This window comes from Perkinsus marinus (genome assembly GCF_000006405.1).
Source record: "Perkinsus marinus ATCC 50983 genomic scaffold scf_1104296958406, whole genome shotgun sequence".
Classification (NCBI taxonomy): domain Eukaryota; phylum Perkinsozoa; order Perkinsida; family Perkinsidae; genus Perkinsus; species Perkinsus marinus.
This window is the reverse complement of record NW_003206811.1, coordinates 20,464-39,203: the sequence shown is the minus strand read 5'-3', so window position 1 is coordinate 39,203 and position 18,740 is coordinate 20,464. Positions and strand designations below refer to the sequence as shown.

The 18,740-nt window shown below is 43.6% G+C and overlaps 6 protein-coding genes across 6 annotated transcripts in view; 2 read left to right on the top strand and 4 right to left on the bottom strand.

Moving 5' to 3' along the window:
* Positions 1 to 2,724, top strand: part of Pmar_PMAR015951 (big MAP kinase BMK, putative) — a gene marked incomplete at both ends in the record, with an annotated part of 4,612 nt that extends 1,888 nt beyond the window's left edge. Inside the window, 8 exons of the mRNA XM_002774327.1 lie at positions 130 to 242; positions 556 to 599; positions 645 to 737; positions 799 to 876; positions 1,987 to 2,116; positions 2,282 to 2,377; positions 2,431 to 2,552; positions 2,598 to 2,724. Of these exons, the coding sequence (XP_002774373.1) occupies positions 130 to 242; positions 556 to 599; positions 645 to 737; positions 799 to 876; positions 1,987 to 2,116; positions 2,282 to 2,377; positions 2,431 to 2,552; positions 2,598 to 2,724 (803 nt within the window). The remainder of the gene's footprint in view (positions 1 to 129; positions 243 to 555; positions 600 to 644; positions 738 to 798; positions 877 to 1,986; positions 2,117 to 2,281; positions 2,378 to 2,430; positions 2,553 to 2,597) is intronic.
* Positions 2,725 to 3,922: 1,198 nt separating this feature from the next.
* Pmar_PMAR015950 (ammonium transporter, putative) lies at positions 3,923 to 5,075 on the bottom strand (the record flags this gene model as incomplete). Its single annotated transcript, XM_002774326.1, has 6 exons — positions 3,923 to 4,159; positions 4,203 to 4,280; positions 4,327 to 4,405; positions 4,452 to 4,583; positions 4,632 to 4,705; positions 5,031 to 5,075. The coding sequence occupies 6 exons, from the start codon at positions 5,073 to 5,075 to the stop codon at positions 3,923 to 3,925; spliced, it is 645 nt and encodes a 214-aa protein (XP_002774372.1).
* Positions 5,076 to 6,829: 1,754 nt separating this feature from the next.
* On the bottom strand, positions 6,830 to 8,387 carry Pmar_PMAR015949 (Subtilisin Carlsberg precursor, putative; the record flags this gene model as incomplete). The annotated part of the gene is made up of 1 exon (XM_002774325.1): positions 6,830 to 8,387. One exon carries the CDS (start codon positions 8,385 to 8,387, stop codon positions 7,119 to 7,121), a length of 1,269 nt encoding a protein of 422 aa, XP_002774371.1. The 3' UTR covers positions 6,830 to 7,118.
* A 1,471-nt stretch (positions 8,388 to 9,858) lies between these two features.
* Positions 9,859 to 11,952, top strand: Pmar_PMAR015948 (hypothetical protein; the record flags this gene model as incomplete). Its single annotated transcript, XM_002774324.1, has 5 exons — positions 9,859 to 9,913; positions 10,844 to 10,956; positions 11,177 to 11,238; positions 11,371 to 11,438; positions 11,828 to 11,952. 5 exons carry the CDS (start codon positions 9,859 to 9,861, stop codon positions 11,950 to 11,952), a joined length of 423 nt encoding a protein of 140 aa, XP_002774370.1.
* Positions 11,953 to 11,996: 44 nt separating this feature from the next.
* On the bottom strand, positions 11,997 to 13,190 carry Pmar_PMAR015947 (hypothetical protein; the record flags this gene model as incomplete). Its single annotated transcript, XM_002774323.1, has 1 exon — positions 11,997 to 13,190. The coding sequence occupies one exon, from the start codon at positions 13,188 to 13,190 to the stop codon at positions 11,997 to 11,999; it is 1,194 nt and encodes a 397-aa protein (XP_002774369.1).
* Positions 13,191 to 14,087: 897 nt separating this feature from the next.
* Positions 14,088 to 18,444, bottom strand: Pmar_PMAR015946 (ammonium transporter, putative; the record flags this gene model as incomplete). Its single annotated transcript, XM_002774322.1, has 15 exons — positions 14,088 to 14,324; positions 14,366 to 14,443; positions 14,490 to 14,568; positions 14,615 to 14,746; positions 14,795 to 14,868; positions 15,147 to 15,232; positions 16,004 to 16,129; positions 16,177 to 16,314; positions 16,367 to 16,508; positions 17,132 to 17,319; positions 17,444 to 17,539; positions 17,584 to 17,671; positions 18,067 to 18,199; positions 18,263 to 18,315; positions 18,367 to 18,444. 15 exons carry the CDS (start codon positions 18,442 to 18,444, stop codon positions 14,088 to 14,090), a joined length of 1,728 nt encoding a protein of 575 aa, XP_002774368.1.
* Between the last annotated feature and the right edge of the window lie 296 nt (positions 18,445 to 18,740).

Genomic DNA, 18,740 nt, shown 5'->3' with positions numbered 1-18,740 from the left:
AAACTCCATGAAAAACGCGATTTCATTCGCAGTGATATGCAGTAGTCGTGAAATATGTTTTTCATATCACTAGGGCGGTAAAACTCCAATGTTGAAGTTAAAATTTGTATTATAAAAGTTTTCCCGCAGATTCGATTATGACTTTTGGTGGAGTCCACGATTTCACCCACGTCTGCATCGTAACCGATCTGTTCGAAACAGATCTAGGAGCAGTTCTGAAGAGCAATCAGAATCTCACATTGGTAGTTCTAGAAACTGTTGTTCCCTATGAAAATTTTCTTATAATTTTCGGTAAAATTTAACATTAATTTCCCAAAATTTCCTTCCTAAATTTTCATTCTATTACGAAAATTTACATATAATTTTGGGTAAAAATTAATATTAATTTCCCAAAATTTCTTTGGAGAAATTTTGCTCTCAGGAAAATTTTCTTATAATTTTGGGTAAAAATCAATATTAATTTCCCGAAATTTTCTTCCAGAATTTTCACTCTATTATGAAAATTCTCACATTAGGATGAAAACCAATACTATTTTTTCCTTTTTTTTCGTTCAGGAGCAATGTATATTCTTCCTTTACCAAGTGCTACGTGGTGTTAAGTAATATATCAATATTCGTGTAGGAGTAATGAGTATAAATATCAGGTATTTTCATTCAGCTGGAGTCGTCCATAGAGATTTGAAACCGAGGAATTTATTGGTCAATTTCAACTGCGACCTCAAAATATGCGATTTCGGGTAAAAATGGGAATTTTTTTCTCGGTATTATTATTATTATTATTTTTATGTTTTTGTTTAGATTGTCAAAGTTAATACTAGCAGATCGCGAAGGGTTTGATATGATACCAATGACCGCTCGCAGCATGTGTAACAACGGGTGAATGCGATGCAGTTTAGAAGTGTGGTAGAATATGCACATGTGTTGGTGACAATATTAAGACTCTGTGGAGATTTTGTTAGTTTCTATACAGTATTCGTATATTCTTCCAATTCGTATATAAACTCCTATGTGAGAAAAGCAAACATTTTTTTGCAGGACTAACGACTAAGTATTTAGTTTATACTCATTTCATTGGAGTTTCACCCGTTTAGGTGACGTTATATTCGCGGTGATATGCAGTAGTCGTGGAATACATTTTTCACTAGTGTTTTTGATATCACGGCTGCTCGTGAAACTCCATTATATATTTAATTTTTTTCGTTGTGGCGTATACTGATTCCATCACTAAGTGCGAATGTATGTCTACTGTTTGATTTTTTAAGCAGAAATGAATTTGGTAATAAACCTGTTGTTATGCTACCGCAGCAGCGTTAATTTCCGCGGTGTTGGTTTTTGTTAATGATATTTTCTCTTCTATTCTTGTTGACCAACACAACTGTGAAAAATGTGCAAAAAATTTTTTATGAATTTTTTTCGTGAGAAATTGATCAATAACATATGTAAGCAATACATTAGTGTTATGAAGGCCCACATTCAGAAGCTCTAGGTGATACGAAACAAACTCTTTAGATTTCGTGCAGTTGCTGATTCCGTAGTTGTGTTCAATTGCTTGTCTAGGCACCAGATGGTACCGCTCGCCGGAGATTTTATGTGATTGTAAAAATTATGGAAAAGCAGCTGATATTTGGAGCATTGGGTGTATTTTTGCGGAGATTCTCACGAAAAAGTAAAACTCGGTAATTTTGCTGTATTATTGGAGTTTCACCACCCTAGTGATATGAAAAACATATTTCACGACTACTGCATATCACCGCGAATAACATCGCGTTTTTCACCGAGTTTTACGATGCCACTTCACGTAAAACGGGTAGTCGTGAAACTCCAGTGTTATCATTCCACAGACCATTACTCGCGGGAGAAAATAATTCACATCAGCTCGAATTGACGGTGGAGCTCACTGGGGTGCCTTCGGAAGAAGTTGTGAAAATTATGGGAAATGAAAAGTAAAAAAATTTCCGAAAATTTTTCCTCTCATGTTGGTGATAGATTACGACAAGTTGTGCATGAGTGTGGCGGTGAATGGTTACAGCCGATGAACTTGATGGAAATTTTCTCGGAAACGCTCGAGAGGATGGGAAGAAATTATGGTATAAAATATTATTATAATTGTGAAAAGGTAATATGCAGGAATGGGGAATTTTGTGAAATTCCAGGGAAAAATTATTTTTTTTGTGATTTTTTGGTCGCCATGTGTTTTTTTTCGAGTGGGAAATAAATTTTATACGTTTCACGAGCTAGAGTATAGGAGTCAGTTTGCTATAGGTGATTCTGTTATTGTTAGTATCCCCCTGAGGTTGACATTATGGAAAAAATGCTAAAATTCGATCCTAGTGAACGAATAAGTGTGCAGGAAGCCCTCGAGCATGAGCTGATGAAAGTAATATGTTTTTTTTGAAATTTTTTTCTGTGGAAATTTTATTTTTTTTCCAGAATTTTCACCAAGAAGATGACGAACCGGTGAGGGGTCTCATACCAGTGGATGAGTTTGAATTTGAGCGAAGAAAAGTTGATCAACCATGTTTGAGAGAACTCATTCACAGAGAAATGCTTCGGTAAAGAAATTGGGAGGTAGGCGGAGCGAAGCGAGTTTTGTTTAGTTATTATCCCAATGAGTATCGGATTTACAGCGAATCGGCGGAGTTCGTGAGTGATGCTGAAATCGCCGCGCGGTGCCCTTTGTTGGAGCCTGGGGAAGCCTTTGGGGTGGACAGAGTCGGGGTGTAGGAGAAATGAAGTTTTATATGATTGTGTGCATGCGTGCAGAAGAGTATGTTGTTCTGTGGATGGCTGTATTGTGTTGGGAGAGTACGGGTGGTTTTTTGTTGCGTTTTATGATGGAATTTACGACGATTATGTGTGAGGGAAATTGTAACGAATATCCGCATTTCGGGTCACTTGTACTACCATGGGTATGATATAGTGAAAATGGGAATTCTCATACGAGGTTATATGAAACTCTTTTACAAAGTATTATTATATGTTTTTGCTGAAATTCCCTGAGAAATTTCCAATGCTTACGAGATACACAGAGATACATTCGTCTTGTCAATGTGTATTATTATGAGGAGGAAGTCGAAGGGCGGGGGGTTAACGATCAGGAAAATAATAAACGTATAACTGCCAGTTCACTGTCACTAAATTATGTTGAGTTGTTGTAGTAGTAGGAGTAGTATAATATGCGAATTTGCCAAGCGTGTTGAAAAAAGCCGTACCGGGAATCGACCCCGCAGCCGTAACGAACATTCAAAGGAATAATTAATGTATAATTAATGACCAGATTATTGTCACTAAATTGTGTTGAGTTGTTTTAGTAGTGTTTACCGGAAGGAAATCTTTCATGAGGCATTTACTAATATAACATGTAACATGTATTTAAAAGATCTGTATGTAACATGAGGATATCGAAAAAGGCCGGGGCTGAGGATCGAACCCGCGATTGTTACTCCATTCCTTCCTCTTGAAGGTGTAGTATATAGGGTTAGTAGAGGGGAGTCCAATCCACAGTCCTTGTGTAATCGACGGGTATACTCAGTAATACTCAGTACCACTACACCAACTGCTCCTCAGTGAGTCAGTATAGAATAGATGGTGTAGTGGTATAAGAAACTGCTATTCACGTAGAGGCCGTGAGTTCGATCCCGAGTACCGATGAAGATCTTCAAAGATATTATTTTATTAGCTCAACGGAAGAAAATTAATTGTTCTTCCTATTGGCACATCTATCAACAGGGAGGGAGGGGATTACCTCGCCCTGTGGGGGTGAGAGGATGAACTGATCTCTCGTGCATCGATAGGTGTTGTTGGACTTTAAACTCTCACACAAGCATATTCTGGTATTGTCAACAACTTGTAATCATCATGAATAACAACATTCACATTACGGTAATAATATTCACATCCTTTCTAAGCGTCAATTCCACCGCTAATCTTCATCTTCCTCAACATCATCTCTCGAACCATCCAACGATCTCTTCAGCGCCCGACTGTTGCTATTCCTGTTGGAGTTGTTCGATAAATGCGACTTGTTCGATTTCCTTTCCGAATAATCAGAGTCGTCATCATCCGGGTGAACCGCCTCCGGTTTCCTCCTCGATGAGAATTGCATATAATCGTCGGGCGCGAAAACTTCTTTCTCCTCAGTGGCGTGTAAAAGGTCAAACTGAATCAAAAATTGGCGATCAAAAAATGGGGAAAAAACTCACCTTCCTAAATACGAGGAATACAGCAGCGCTCCAAAATGCTGACCATAATATTATCATCAACAATCCCAAAAGATTCACCTGAAAAACATACAAATTTTTTCGACGGAAGTCACCTAAAGATTACCCCTAGTTGCGTCCCGACGTTTACCGAGGGCTCGTAGTTGTTCGGCCCGATACGAGTGATTCCTGCTGGTCCGAAAACACTGAAAAAACGGAATAATTGCGATGATAAAAAATTATGGTATTCACCTGAAGCCACTGCCGTTATCAAACAGCACGCACGCTATAGTCCCCCAAATTCCACTCATACCGTGCACAGCAAACGCATCAATGGGATCGTCGATGTGTCGTGATGCAACGACTCTGGAAGCAGTCTGGTAACTGAGAAAAAAAGTTTAGGAAAATTTATGATCTGGGAAATTTTCTTACAGACACCCTCCTATGATGCCGATGATTAACGCGCTGAATGATGATACGTTAGCCGACCCAGCAGTGATGGAAACCTGACTTGACTATTGGAGTTTCACGGGCAGCCGTGATACGAAAAATATATTTCACGACTACTGATGCATATCACCGCGAATAGAATCGCCTTTTTCACAGAGTATTAGGCCACTTCACGTGAAACGGGGCGTGAAACTCCAGTGTTGGAGGAATGAAAGTTTCGATAGTTTCCTCACTGATAGGACGAGTTCGCATACGAATTCAGGTAGAAATGTACACGAATCCATGAGAATTTTCCGGATTGTACACCAACGTATGTGCATATTTTCCCCCCGCACACTGATTTTGAAATTCCCACTTCGGCCGAGAGAAGAATCTTCTTACCAACCCAGCAAGGCAACCGTTGCATACACCGGCGACGTCATACATGTTGAAGAAAACGAGACGGATCACGAATAGGGTAAATCCACCTGAAAGAAAGATATGTTTGCTTTCCTCAGCTGAGCTCGGGAGTTCCTTCACTAATTGCAGAAATTATGGTAGAAATGCTCAGAAAGCAACAATAATTTCCCCAACACTGTAGAGGTGATTGTCTCACAAATATCTGTATAATACAGACAGACTGTCTTCAATTTAGTAAACATTTAATTTATCAATGATATTATACGAAAAATAAATATTACTACGTCGATCTCACCATAATGCTAGACCACATCCACATAAGGTCTCGCTATCTACGTTCTTTATAAACTACTTTTTTCCACAACAACAATCCTCAAACTCGAATCATCTCACTATGCACACGCAGTGGAGTCCTGCTGTATTACTTATCCTTATCGCGATCGTGTTATACGTGGTGCTCGTGGTGCGTATCTACTAGTATCATACTACTAGTGTCAGAGCAGGTAAGATCGGCTCGGTCTGTTATTGACGGGATAAGGCGTTCTCAGGAGTCATCGCAGGTCAGGGAGAGAGTCGCTCCGTGAAGAATAGAAAAGGAAATCATCTGTGAGGCGCCCCTTGTAGGGGATTGGCTTGAAGCTCCCTGAGGTTGGACTCCAAAACCGGAATCAACAGCAGCAGCAGGTCTGGATTCTTAAAGGTGAGCGAGCGGCTATGATTGAGGGTAAGAGAACAAGTCTCGTCTGATAACGGACTTGGCTCTTTCATTTGGAAAAACCTCGCGTTTACTGAGTAATACTCCGCGGCCCCATTTAATGGGGCTCACGGACGAATGTGTGGCTGGCATAACGGCCCCATTCAATGGGGCTCACGGACAGATGTGCGGCTGGCATAGCGGCCCCATTCAATGGGGCTCACTGGACAAATGGATTTGACATAGCTGCCCTATCATAGGGCCCCTATGCAGCGGACTAAACCATTCAGAATTCTGTCCGGATGATGGGGCCGCTATGCCAGCGGTTCGTGACGGATTGGGGTCTTACATGCACAAGTAGGGGAATCAATTAGGTGCATAAGTGGCGGTTTAGGAACGAGGAGGTCGGTTGAGCGATGCACTTCAGATAGGCAAGTCAATGCCGTGATTTAGGATTGTCGTGATTGGGGGTCCCCAATTACCCCGTGAAGTAGTCCATGTTCCCAGAAAGGTTACACTTTCCCCACTAGATTCCATTGCGAACTCAACCGGTCCGTATTATACGATGGTTTGCGCCAAGAACCCGAATTAACACAACGTGATGAATCTTGACCGAATCCATAGAATTGAGGGCTCAGCCGACCATACTTGAAGTGATTGGAGAGAATGGAGGTTAGTGTTAATATCTTGCTCACCATTCAAGAAATGATCGGATGCGAACATGGCTTCTGGACCAGAGGCTCTGACCCTTTTCGACGGTGAATAGATAATCGGATTGTTGGGAAGAATTGTACCTCTTTGCGGATCATTTATCCGGGATAAGTTATAATGGATATCTAGCGAATCATGATCACGGGATATCTCGTAATACGGGAGTTTCAGAGATTGAAGTAGCTGCTGCTCATCCGCGTTGGTATGAAGTTACCAGCAATAGTAATTGATTTATACTACAGCAGTATTACTATTCTACACCAATGGCGACCATCGCGCCTATCAGAGATTCTTGGACGGAGAAGCTTCGTGGCTGTCGTGAGTCACTCGTAAGTCGTACTATGGCCGATGAATGGAACCCAAAACATGGATAAATATTCCGTAACCTATTTGTTGTCAAGACTGAAAACCTTCCTGCGATGCACAATGATATTGTGACAATATCGGCTAGATTTCCAACAAACATTCAACCCGAGCAGAAAGATCCAACAACGGATCAAACAACGGAACTTATCGATCTGTTAAATGATTTAATGATGAGATAGAACGACAGGGAAAAGTCTTAAAATGAAGCGAAAGACGTCACTGAAAGATGAAGATAAGATTTGTTGGCTCGATGATGTTCGGAGCTCGTAACTTGAAGTTACTAACTTTAAAGGGAGGGATTATTCACCACGAAAGTAGCGGCTGGAAACTTGTCTTAGAGCCTGCTGAACGGCCTTGAGAGCGTCCACTTCTCCTATATCAGATAGACCGAACGGATTGTCTATGCCAGCGGTCCTAGAATTGATGATCGTGTTCGTTATATCCTGGCCTTTAAGACCCAAAGTAGCCAGCAAAGCCGCGACACCGGCAGCTGTAGGGGTCGACATCGATGTACCACTCTTATAGTCATATGATCCTCCTGGTATCGTCGAGTAGATATCAACACCGGGAGCGACAATCTTCGTAGCTGAGCCAGCACTCGAAAAGTCAGCCATAGAGACGTGCCCGACTGGGTCAGTTTTACTGGCAGCGACGCAGAGCATAGGTGTGAAGTCTTTCGCGAAGGAGCATGGATAAAATGGACTATCGTCCAAGTTGTTTCCTCGATTACCGGCAGCAGTAACTGCAACATGCCCAGCAGCAGCAGCGTTCTTGAAACCAGTTCGCTCTACTTCATTTGTGGAAACAGAGCCGTATGAATGGGAGGACACGGTAGCCCCATTCTCAACTGCGAAATTGAGGGCCCTCATCTCGTCACTGATACTGCCACTTCCAGTATCACTAAGGAACTTCAATATCATCAGTTTCACATGAGGCACCGACCCATTAATATTCGCCACTCCTGCAATGCCGATGCTATTATTAGTCTGAGCGGCCGCGTTACCAGCACAGTGAGTACCGTGGCCTTCGCCATCAGTAACATTAGTAGTATTCGTTATGAAGTTGTAACCGATAGAGTTGTCCGCTGGGTTCCTCCAGAATTGGTTGACCAGATCAGGATGAGTCATGTCAACACCGGTGTCACTAATGGCTAAGACGACATCCTTCAGCTCACGTCCAGCCGAGCGAGCTGCTCGCCAGGCCGCACCGATGTGGATGATCTCGAGATTACGCTGGCAGGAAGAGCCGGGGTCGTTGGTGCCGAGAACGGAATTGCCGCCAGTACAATTAGCAGAATCTTGAGTTGTATGCGACGGGGGGTCCGGGATTAGACTTACCTCAGAGTCGGGCTCACACTGAAATTCAATACCTAGCACATCTTCGGCTTTCTTCAAGTAGTTCAGAATTTGACTGTGACCAACTGAGCATTCAGACTCTACAATCTGAATCCCTATCGCCTTCAAGTCATACACCATGCCATCTTGTGCGAAGCATCGCTCACACTCACGGTCGTCTTGACTGAGGGTGTATATCCCTCCACCGGAACCAGCGATGACCTGTGCCATCATATCCGGTACATGACGGATGTCGAGTCGGGTCCCACGATAGGATATCGCGACCAGCGTACGGTTGGTGGCAGCTCTATCGAAGGCCACGACATATGCGAGTAGTGTCGATAAGAATGCCGAGCGTACTAACATGATAGTATGGAAGTAAATTCCTGACATTCTAGTATGATCGTACTCGTAGGCACGCACCAAACGTGTGGCTGAAACCTGCAGTTATATCATGGCATGATAATCATGCTCGGGCAGGACGGAAAATACTTTCCTGGACCCTGGTCTGATCAGACGATGATACGCAAGCGTTATTTCGAGTTTTCTCGGAGTAGTTATCAATTTCATGATCTTCGCATTGTGTATTTCCCAGGATTTAACCTAAACACAGTTGGCTGAATTTGAATCTTCAAATTTCGAAACACGCGATGTGAGGACAGCGATCGCACAGCATTAAAAACCATAATCATTCGTGTGAGACAAGTGTCTTATGTATGCAACGTGTGCTGCATCGGCATACAAAAAGCATTTGCTTGTTTTGATAACTACTCTCATGGTCACTGTTATATAATCGACTATGTCGGTATTCTTGGCATGGTTCTGCATTCTATATCGTTGTGCGTCGCGCGTGTCTGTGCGTCCACAGTGGACGCAGTCATACTTCGCCGCCCCATTCAATGGGGCTCACAGATGAATGTGTGGCTGGCATAACGGCCCCATTCAATGGAGCTCACGGACAAATTTGCGGCTGGCATAACGGCCCCATTGAATGGGGCTCACGGACAAATTTGTGGCTGGCATAACGGCCCCATTGAATGGGGCTCACGGAGAAATTTGTGGCTGGCATTACGGCCCCATTGAATGGGGCTCACGAAGAAATTTGTGGCCGGCATTACGGCCCCATTGAATGGGGCTCACGAAGAAATTTGTGGCTGGCATTACGGCCCCATTGAATGGGGCTCACGGAGAAATTTGTGGCTGGCATAACGGCCCCAGTGAATGGGGCTCACGGACAAATTTGTGGCTGGCATAACGGCCCCACTGAATGGGGCTCACGGACAAATTTGTGGCTGGCATAACGGCCCCATTGAATGGGGCTCACGGGACGAATAGATTTGGCATAGCTGCTGCCGTATGCGGGGCCGGCGTTGGACTAAACGCTGCATTTGGAGACGAACATGGCCTCTGGACCAGAGGCTGTGGACCAGAGGCTGTGGACCAGAGGCTGTGGACCAGAGGCTCTGATCCTCTTCGACGGTGAATAGAGAAGTCGGATTGGTGGGAAGAATTGTACCTCTTTGCGCAACATCACTTGTCCAGGATAAGTTATCATGGATATCTAGATTCGAATCATAAATCAAGATTCATCATGATCACGGGATATCTCATAAAACGGGACTTTCAGAGACTGCCGTAGCTGCTGCTCATCCACGTTAATATGAATTAACCAGCAATGGTAGTTGATATATACTACTCTACACCAATGGCGACCATCGCGCCTATCAGAGATTCTTTGACGGAGAAGCTTCGTGGCTGTCGTGAGTCACTCGTAAGTCGTACTATGGCCGATGAATGGAACTCAAAACATGGATAAATATTCCATAACCTATTTGTTGTCAAGACTGAAAACCTTCCTGCGATGCACAATGATATTGTGACAATATCGGCTAGGTTTACAACAAAGAGTTGGCCGAGTTATACTTCACTTTGTATTCTAGTTAACTGGGTCTACTATTCTGGGTCGAACGTAAGCAAAAGCCCGGGTGGCCCTTTAAGGAAGGAAATAAGATACTTCACCCCCGCCTTCCCCACCCAGCAAGGGGTTGCTGAGCCATAGAGCGTATGCGAGTTACGTAATACCGCACTTATCAATAGTTGCGGCCGGTCCCGTGGGTGGTTTTCGGGTCAAAAGTGAGTAAACTTCTGGGAAGAGTCTGAGATGGAATCTCCGCAGACCTTCGGCCCCCTGTCCAATATCAAGCTCCCAGGACCTGCCGCAATCGACCCAACGGTTGGGTCCCAACCCTAACATACCTCCGAATGCGTAGAATTCGTTGATCTACATGTCTGCGATCGAATGCTTAGCAAATGCTAATGTTGCTGAACTGTCCTAGATTTCATCCTTCGACCCTCAACCAAAAAAACTACAACGAGAACTTGATATATCAGTAATAAACAGTGACACTAAAGGTCTCCGGTCTACTGTAGACCGGAGGGGAACCAGCACGGCCATAGGCCGTGCTAACGAGGCCCAGGAAACGTGGAATTACAGTGGAGTTTCACGACAACCCGTTTTACGCAAAGCGCCGTAAAACTCGGTGAAAAACGCGATTTTATTCGCGGTGATATGCAGTAGCCGTGAGATATGTTTTTCACTAGTGTTCTTCACATCACTAGGATGAAACTCCACTGTCGTGAGGTTGAAATTGAGTGAGGTTAAAATTAGTATTATAACAGTTTTCCCGCAGATTCAATTATGACTTTTGGTGGAGTCCACGATTTCACCCACGTCTGCATCGTAACCGATTTGTTCGAAACAGATCTAGGAGCGCTTCTGAAGACGAAACAAAATCTCACAAAGGTAATTCTAGAAACTGTTGTTTCCTATGAAAATTCACATATGATTTTGGGTGAAATTAACATCAATTTGCCGAACTTTTCTTGAAGGATTTCTACTTGAAAATTTTCTTATAACTTAGGTTAAAATTATCATTAGTTCCCCAAAATTCCCTTGAAGAATTTTCGCTCTATTATGAAAATTCTAACATTAGGGTGAAAACCAATGCTTTTTTTTCGTTCAGAGCAATGTATTTTTTTCCTCTACCAAGTGCTACATGGTGTTAAGTAATATATCAATACTCGTGTAGGAGTAATTGATATGAATTTCAGATACTTTTACTCAGCTGGAGTCGTCCATAGAGATTTGAAACCGAGAAATTTATTGGTGAATTTCAATTATTATTATTTCAGTTATTATTTTTATGTTTTTGTTTAGATTGTCGAAGTTGATACTAGCAGATCGGGAAGGGTTTGATATGATACCAATGACTGCCCGAAGCATGTGTAAGAAAGGGTGAATGCGATACAACATTGAGGTGCGGTAAAATATGCAGATGTGTTGGTGACATGTGGTTGTCCTATAACGTGATGTGTCTCTGAACTCGACATAAGGAGAGTTGTGGACACTTTCCGGTAGTCGCTACGGACGGTAGGGCCGCTAGCAACCCGGTCCCGTCCCGATATCCTTGGGCCTCATTGATATCTCACCTCAGCTTTGAGCCATCAATCAACAGTTCTCTGACGTGCTGACCGACTGAGGGCCTTTTGCTGTCATTGTGACTAGTTACTCGTGGAGCACGACGCTCCGATTCCACGGACGTAAGCGCACTGGAAACCAACCACCTGAGCATTAACGAAATGCTGATTAACGATAAATATTCTGGCTTTCGTAGCCACTAGAACGATCGTCTACTCAGAGCGAACTCATATGATGCTCAGACTCGCGATGCATCATAGACTCTATTACGTAGTAGAGACGATACACGAGAGATACGGCAACATTGCCTCCGATAACTAGTCGGTGATTATTGGTCAGGCTTACCCCCAGCATAGGAATTCCTATTAGGAACTTGGCTTGTCTGCCTGCTTGGTGGGGCGCTTTCGGCTACGTGCCGAGTCGGCCTGGGGATGCTCCGTTGAGCTCGAGTTGGGCTTAACCGATAGATCGTGTGCGTACCTGCACCTATCACCCCACGTACATGTACCTCCTGCGAAGTTCCTACAGGCCTTGCGCCGCTGCGAGTCGCCGCGACTCGCAGTAGAGCCTCTACTACGACCTCTACTGCCAATCGCGGCAGGAGCTCTCATGTGGTTGGCGGAACGCAGTGAAGAACTGACGACTTCGGCGAGTAGTGCCGGATTGGTGCCGGTCAGAAAGCACTGGTGCAATGAGAATTGGGCATTGGCAGCCATGACAGCTGCCACCCCGCGACGATAGCGGTCGTCGTAGACGAGAATGGTCACCAAAGGCATAGACCTCGCCAGGGTTAGGATACGTGCGCTGTAGGCTAGGATGTCGACCGGAGAGAGAACCTTCGGGTCTACTGTACCAGCAACGAGTAGAACGAACCGTAGCAAACATAAGGACCATTCCGTACTAGAATTCGGATACTTAACTTTCATCACCGGGCTCGTAGAGAGACCGCCATAAGACTGTCTTTTCTGCTTGAAGTCGGGCAGACCCTCACTAGGCAACTCCGGCTTCTCCATGATATCCTTGAATGGTACATAGCAGCCATTCTTCGTATTGCTGACGGCGGTGATGACCGAGGAAGAGATTCCGTAGAAGAGGCTTGGTGGGACGGGAGAGTGGTAGTTCTTGATCGAATGGTTGATTATAGCCTCAACTTGCACCGTCGACCTTTGGGTGATAGCGTCGGATTCGGCATGAAGTTTACGCCTCTTGCGGATTATGGCGCCTAGTTCCTCAGCCAAGGACTCAAGTGTGGCGGCCGCGGCGATGGAAAGATGATTAGTTACCCTTGTCACGGAAGTCGAGGACAACGAGCCGACCAGCTGCGGGGAAGTCAGGCCATTGCTCCCCAGGGAGTGGATGACTTCAGCGGCGATCTCGGGGGAGGCGGCTAGAGCGTTTACCATGGCAACCACATCCTCGTCCGGTTGGTAGAACTGCACAGGCGCTGCGCGCGCAGCTTCATGTTGGTTGCCGTTGTCGCCGCCGACGAGATCGTGGCCGCCATTGTTGTCTTCGACGCGAATGTCAATATTGCCGCTCCTATCAGGAGCACCGTCCATTGGTTAAATAAATGGAGAAGATAAACGAGCCCGCGTCGCAACTGCGGAGGGGAAGGTATACATGTACCACGAGCTACTCACAACTGGCCTGGAGTACAGGCTACGAAAAGCCTCCTAGATGTTTCTCGCAATCGTAAATATGCCGTACTGTAACGGTCTACTTCGCTCGCCGACGACACAAGTTACCGCGCTCTCGATTTTTTTGTGTGGTTGTTTCCGCACCGTTGACTCTGGTCTTGTAACTAAACTTGATTACTTCGTAACCATCACTCACTAGCAAAAGTGTTTATAGGAAGGAAATCTCTTAAGGGGTATTTACTAATATAACATGTACCATGTATTTAAAAGATCCGTATATAACATGAGGATACCGAAAAGGGCCGGGGCTGAGGATCGAGCCCGGCGGGCTCAGCCCGCGATTGTTACTCCATTCCTTCCTCTCGAAGGTGTAGTATATAGGGTTAGTAGAGGGGAATCCAACCCACAGTCCTTGTGTAATCGACGGGTATACTCAGTAATACTCAGTACCACTACACCAACTGCTCCTTACTGAGTCAGTATAGAGCAGTTGGTGTAGTGGTATAGGGAACGGTTATCCATGTAAGGGGTGTGAGTCGAGTGCAGATAACAACTTTTAAAGATATTATTTTCTCAGCTCAATCGAAGGGAATTAATTGTTCTTCCGAATGACACATCTATCAACAGAGAGGGAAAGGAATTACCTCGCCCTGTGGGCGTCAGAGAGAACTGATCTCTCGTGCATCGATAGGTGTTGTTGGACTTTAAACTCTCACGCAAGCATATTCTGGTATTGTCAACAACTTGTAATCATCATGAATAACAACATTCACATTATGGTAATAGTATTCACATCTTTTCTAAGCGTCAATTCCACTGCTAATCTTCATCTTCCTCAACCTCATCTCTCGAACCGTCCAACGATCTCTTCAGCGCCCGACTGTTGTTATTCCTGTTGGAGTTGTTCGATAAATGCGACTTGTTCGATTTCCTTTCCGAATAATCAGAGTCGTCATCATCCGGATGAACTGCCCCCGGTTTCCTCCTCGATGAGAATTGCATATAATCGTCGGGCGCGAAAACTTCATTCTCCTCAGTGGCGTGTAAAAGGTCAAACTGAAGCAAAAATTGGCGATCAAAAAATGGGAAAAACTCACCTTCCTAAATACGAGGAATACAGCAGCGCTCCAAGATGCTGACCATAATATTATCATCAACAATCCTAAAAGATTCACCTGAAAAACGTACAAACTTATTCGAGGGAAGTCACCTGAAGATTACCCCTAGTTGCGTCCCGACGTTTACCGAAGCCTCGTAGTTGTTCGGCCCGATACGAGTGATTCCTGCTGGTCCAAAAACACTGAAAAAACGGAAAAATTGCGATGATAAAAAATTATGATACTCACCTGAAGCCACTGCCGTTATCAAACAGCACGCACGCTATAGTTCCCCAAATTCCACTCATACCATGCACAGCAAACGCGTCAATGGGATCGTCGATGTGTCGTGATGCAACGACTCGGGAAGCAGTTTGGTAACTGAGAAAAAAAGTTTAGGAAAATTTATGATCTGGGAAATTTTCTTACAGACACCCTCCTATGATGCCGATGATTAACGCGCTGAATGATGATACGTTAGCCGACCCAGCCGTGATGGAAACCTGACTTCAATATTGGAGTTTCACGGGCAGCCGTGATACGAAAAATATATTTCACGACTACTGATGCATATCACCGCGAATAGAATCGCCTTTTTCACCGAGTTCACGTAAAACGGGTCGCAAACTTCAGTGTTGGAGGAATATATGTTTCGAGAGTTTCCTCACTAACTATACAAATTTACATACAAACTCGGGTAAAAATGTGACATAGAATCAATGAGAATCTTCCCACACTCATTTTGAATTTCACCATTCGGACGGGAATCGAATATTCCTACCAAACCAGCAAGACAACCGTTGCATACACCGGCGACGTCATACATGTTGAAGAAAACGAGACGGATCACGAATAGGGTGAATCCACCTGAGAGTGATACATGTTCGCTTCCCTTTGGGAGTTGTAGAAATTATGGTATGTAACGAGGGATGACTACTCTCGATGCCCAAATTGGCGGCTATAGGGTCTACACGGCCGAGCCGCGTCCAAAGAAGAAATTATGGTAAGCATGTTCGGAAATCAACAATAATTTCACCAACACCATAGAGGTGATTGTATCAAGAATAGCTGTCTTCAATTTTTCAAACACTGGACTTTCACGACTACCCGTTTTACGCGAAGTGGCATCATAAAACTCGGTGGAAAACGCGATTTTATTCGCGGTGATATGCATCAGTAGTCGTGAAATATATTTTTCATATCACTAGGATGGCGAAACTCCATTGAATGAATCTATAATATTATACTAAAAATAAATACAACTATAGCCCTCTTGCCAAAATGCTAGGCCTCACCTCTACAAAGATTTTTACGTTTTTCATAAAAACTACTACAAACTATCCACAACAACTATTTTCAAACTCGACACATTCACAACCACATATCTACTATGTGCGAAAAATGTAAAATCCAACAACAAAGAAAATACAATCTTTTTCATAAAAACTGGTTAAGATTTTCGGCAATATTTTTACGGTATAAATTTATATTTTTTCATACAAACGCGAAATATGAAATCCTAAAATTCGTTTGCTCAAGTGATTTTTCCCACTAAGCGATTTGATGCGGGGCTCTTTTTGCAGTTTTCAGAAGAAAAAAACTTCAATTTTACATTTTTTATTTTTCGATCCATCTCACCTGAGGCCCCCGAAAGAACTGTGTTCATAGCAGAGCGAGCAGCCTTATCAGCGTCGACTGTGGACACCATACTGCTGGTAGACCCAGCGTTAAAGCCGATCCAACCGAACCATAAAATCATCGTACCTTAAAAATGCAGGCCGTGGGGTTCGAACCAGGGACCTTCGGATTACCCAGAACGATCAGCGGTATCGAATGTGGGATGAATTCTGTTTGATCCACCATCTCATCGAATCGCCCTTTTCTCGGGCCCAGAATTTTCGCGCCGACCAAAGCGGCGATTCCTCCCGTAACATGAACGACTCCAGAACCTGCCCGAAGAGAAAATTTTCCGAGAAAATTTTTTCCGGAAAATAAAATTACCGGCAAAATCGTAATAAGTTGCATCTAAACCATCTGTGGGTTTACTGAGCCAACCGTGACCGCTCCAGAGCCAGGCTACGAGCACGGGGTAGATAAAACCAGACATAACCGATGAGAACAGAAAGTACGATGAACAGCGAACCTGAGATGAAATCGTCCTGTGTTGAGGGGGAGTATATGCACATGGTCAACTACATGTAGTGGTGAAAATAAGGAAATTCTGGAAAATTTTTCCTTGATTTTTGTACACTTTTCTTTTTTTGTACAATGTAGTGAGGAAACTTGCAGTTTATATTCATAATATTATAGATATGTCTACACTTTTTCAATCTCAAATTCAGCAATTGAAAAAAGAAATTTGACGAAAAAAATTTGATTTTCGACGAGCCAAAGGAGTTTCTCACGAAATGAAAGTTCAAATTCGAAATGACAGTTCGATTTTCGTAATTAGATAAATGAAATTTATGAATTCGGAAAGGCAAGTTCAAATTTGTCGAACAGAAGACAAATTTCGCCCAATGTAGCTGAATACTATAGATGTCATTAACAGGGTGAGAAAATATTCATACGGTCACCAACGTGTGTTGATGACAATATGAAAATTACGAGAAAATTTTGGAGGAATTTCTTGTTGATTTTTTAATATTTCTACACGAATTCGTGGGTGCAAATTCCTAAAAAAGTGAGGAAACTCATCATAACGTATATCTCTTTACTAAAATACAACACTGATTCCGTCACTCGCCATGAAATTAAGAAACTCACCCTTTCAGCAACTCCCCCACTAACAATAGTAGACGCAGCCGCGGAAAATGTCCAGAAAAAGAAGAACTCGTCGGGGTTGAACTTGGGTTTCCCGAGAGGAGCAGGAGCCTCATCCATACAGTCACCAGTGATAGCGTCAAATTCGATGCAGTACTCGGTAAGCCCCGTACCAGCATAACCACTGCCACCTGAAAATTACCGAAGTAGTAATACATTTTTTAGTGACAATATGGAAATTTCTCATCAGTTTATGCGAACTTATATACTCAGCTGAGGAGGTCAAATATATATTTCGCAAACACTGCCACCCACCGCTGAATTCAGTGCCACTAGTGAGCTCTCCAGTAAGAGGATCGACGACGTAGCCAAACGCAAGACCCCACCCCATGATCCACCATACGATTGGACCTGCGAGAAGCGAATCCTTGGGGTTACTTTTTATGTGATTCTACTTATGCATAGATCTAGTAGATTCTTCATGAGGATGGCCTGGACATTGTAGACGCGTACGGAGCCGGCCTCCAGCATTGCAAACCCGGCCTGATGAGTTGGCAGAGGAGTGGTACGGGTGATGGGGGGACTAGTTTTGAATTTCCCACATTTTTCAAATAGGAAAATGTTTCCTCATTGTTTTCAAAGCCTGGGAACGTTATTTTCTCAAGGCGATAGCAGTTCCTAGATATGGCAATAGAAATATTCAGTGATATGTAATAGAGTGTTTCACGATCCGTTTTACGTGAAGTGGCGTAAAACTCTGTGAAAAACGCGCGATATGCAGTAGTCGTGAAATGTGTTTTTTCACTAGTGTTTTCGGAGGAGATTTCATTTTTAATTTTCCACGTATGGCGAGGAACACATAATTCTTCAATCAGTTTTCCATGTAAATGTCATAACATAAACACCCTGGGAGGAACTAAATGAATCCTTGTTCTCACCTGCATGAACATGATCATAGCTCCAGTGAGGATCCTCCACATCGTACTCGTGAGCTGACCAGTGACCACATCAGTTTGCTTCGACTCGGTCAAGTAGTAAAGTCGTCGAGATTTGGAGTCTTCCTCAAATGCCCTGAGAAAAATATGGTACATTTTCGGACCTACTTTGAATCTTGCACGCGGCAACCTAAGATACCTTCGATTGTCATCGAGCTCCTCCCGTAGTCTGGCGTTCTCTTCCTGAACTCCCTGATTGCGCACAGCGAAGATTTTTTCCCATAAACGTATCTTTTTTCTCACTTTCAATTCAGCAGCTATTTTATGATCAATCAACAGATTAATAGTCTTTTGCAATTCCTCTTTATTTACCCCTACCATAACTCCCTCAAGTGACCTACAAATACACATACGCACACCATACGAATCCTCTTGTGATACACTCGAGAGGTGTTGGTCGTCGAGTAGGTCATCCGCGATGCTGCCAGAATGCTCAGGAGTCTTCCTAATTTCATTATTATTTTTGATAATAATATGAAATTTTTTAAAGTGAAAACTGAATTATATTTGAAAATCAACTCAACGAAAACGGGGAGATGTACAGAATCCAAAGAAGACCAGCTGAATGGTAAACCCGAAACCCGAACTGCTGAGAGCGAGTCGTTCTTCTAAGGAAT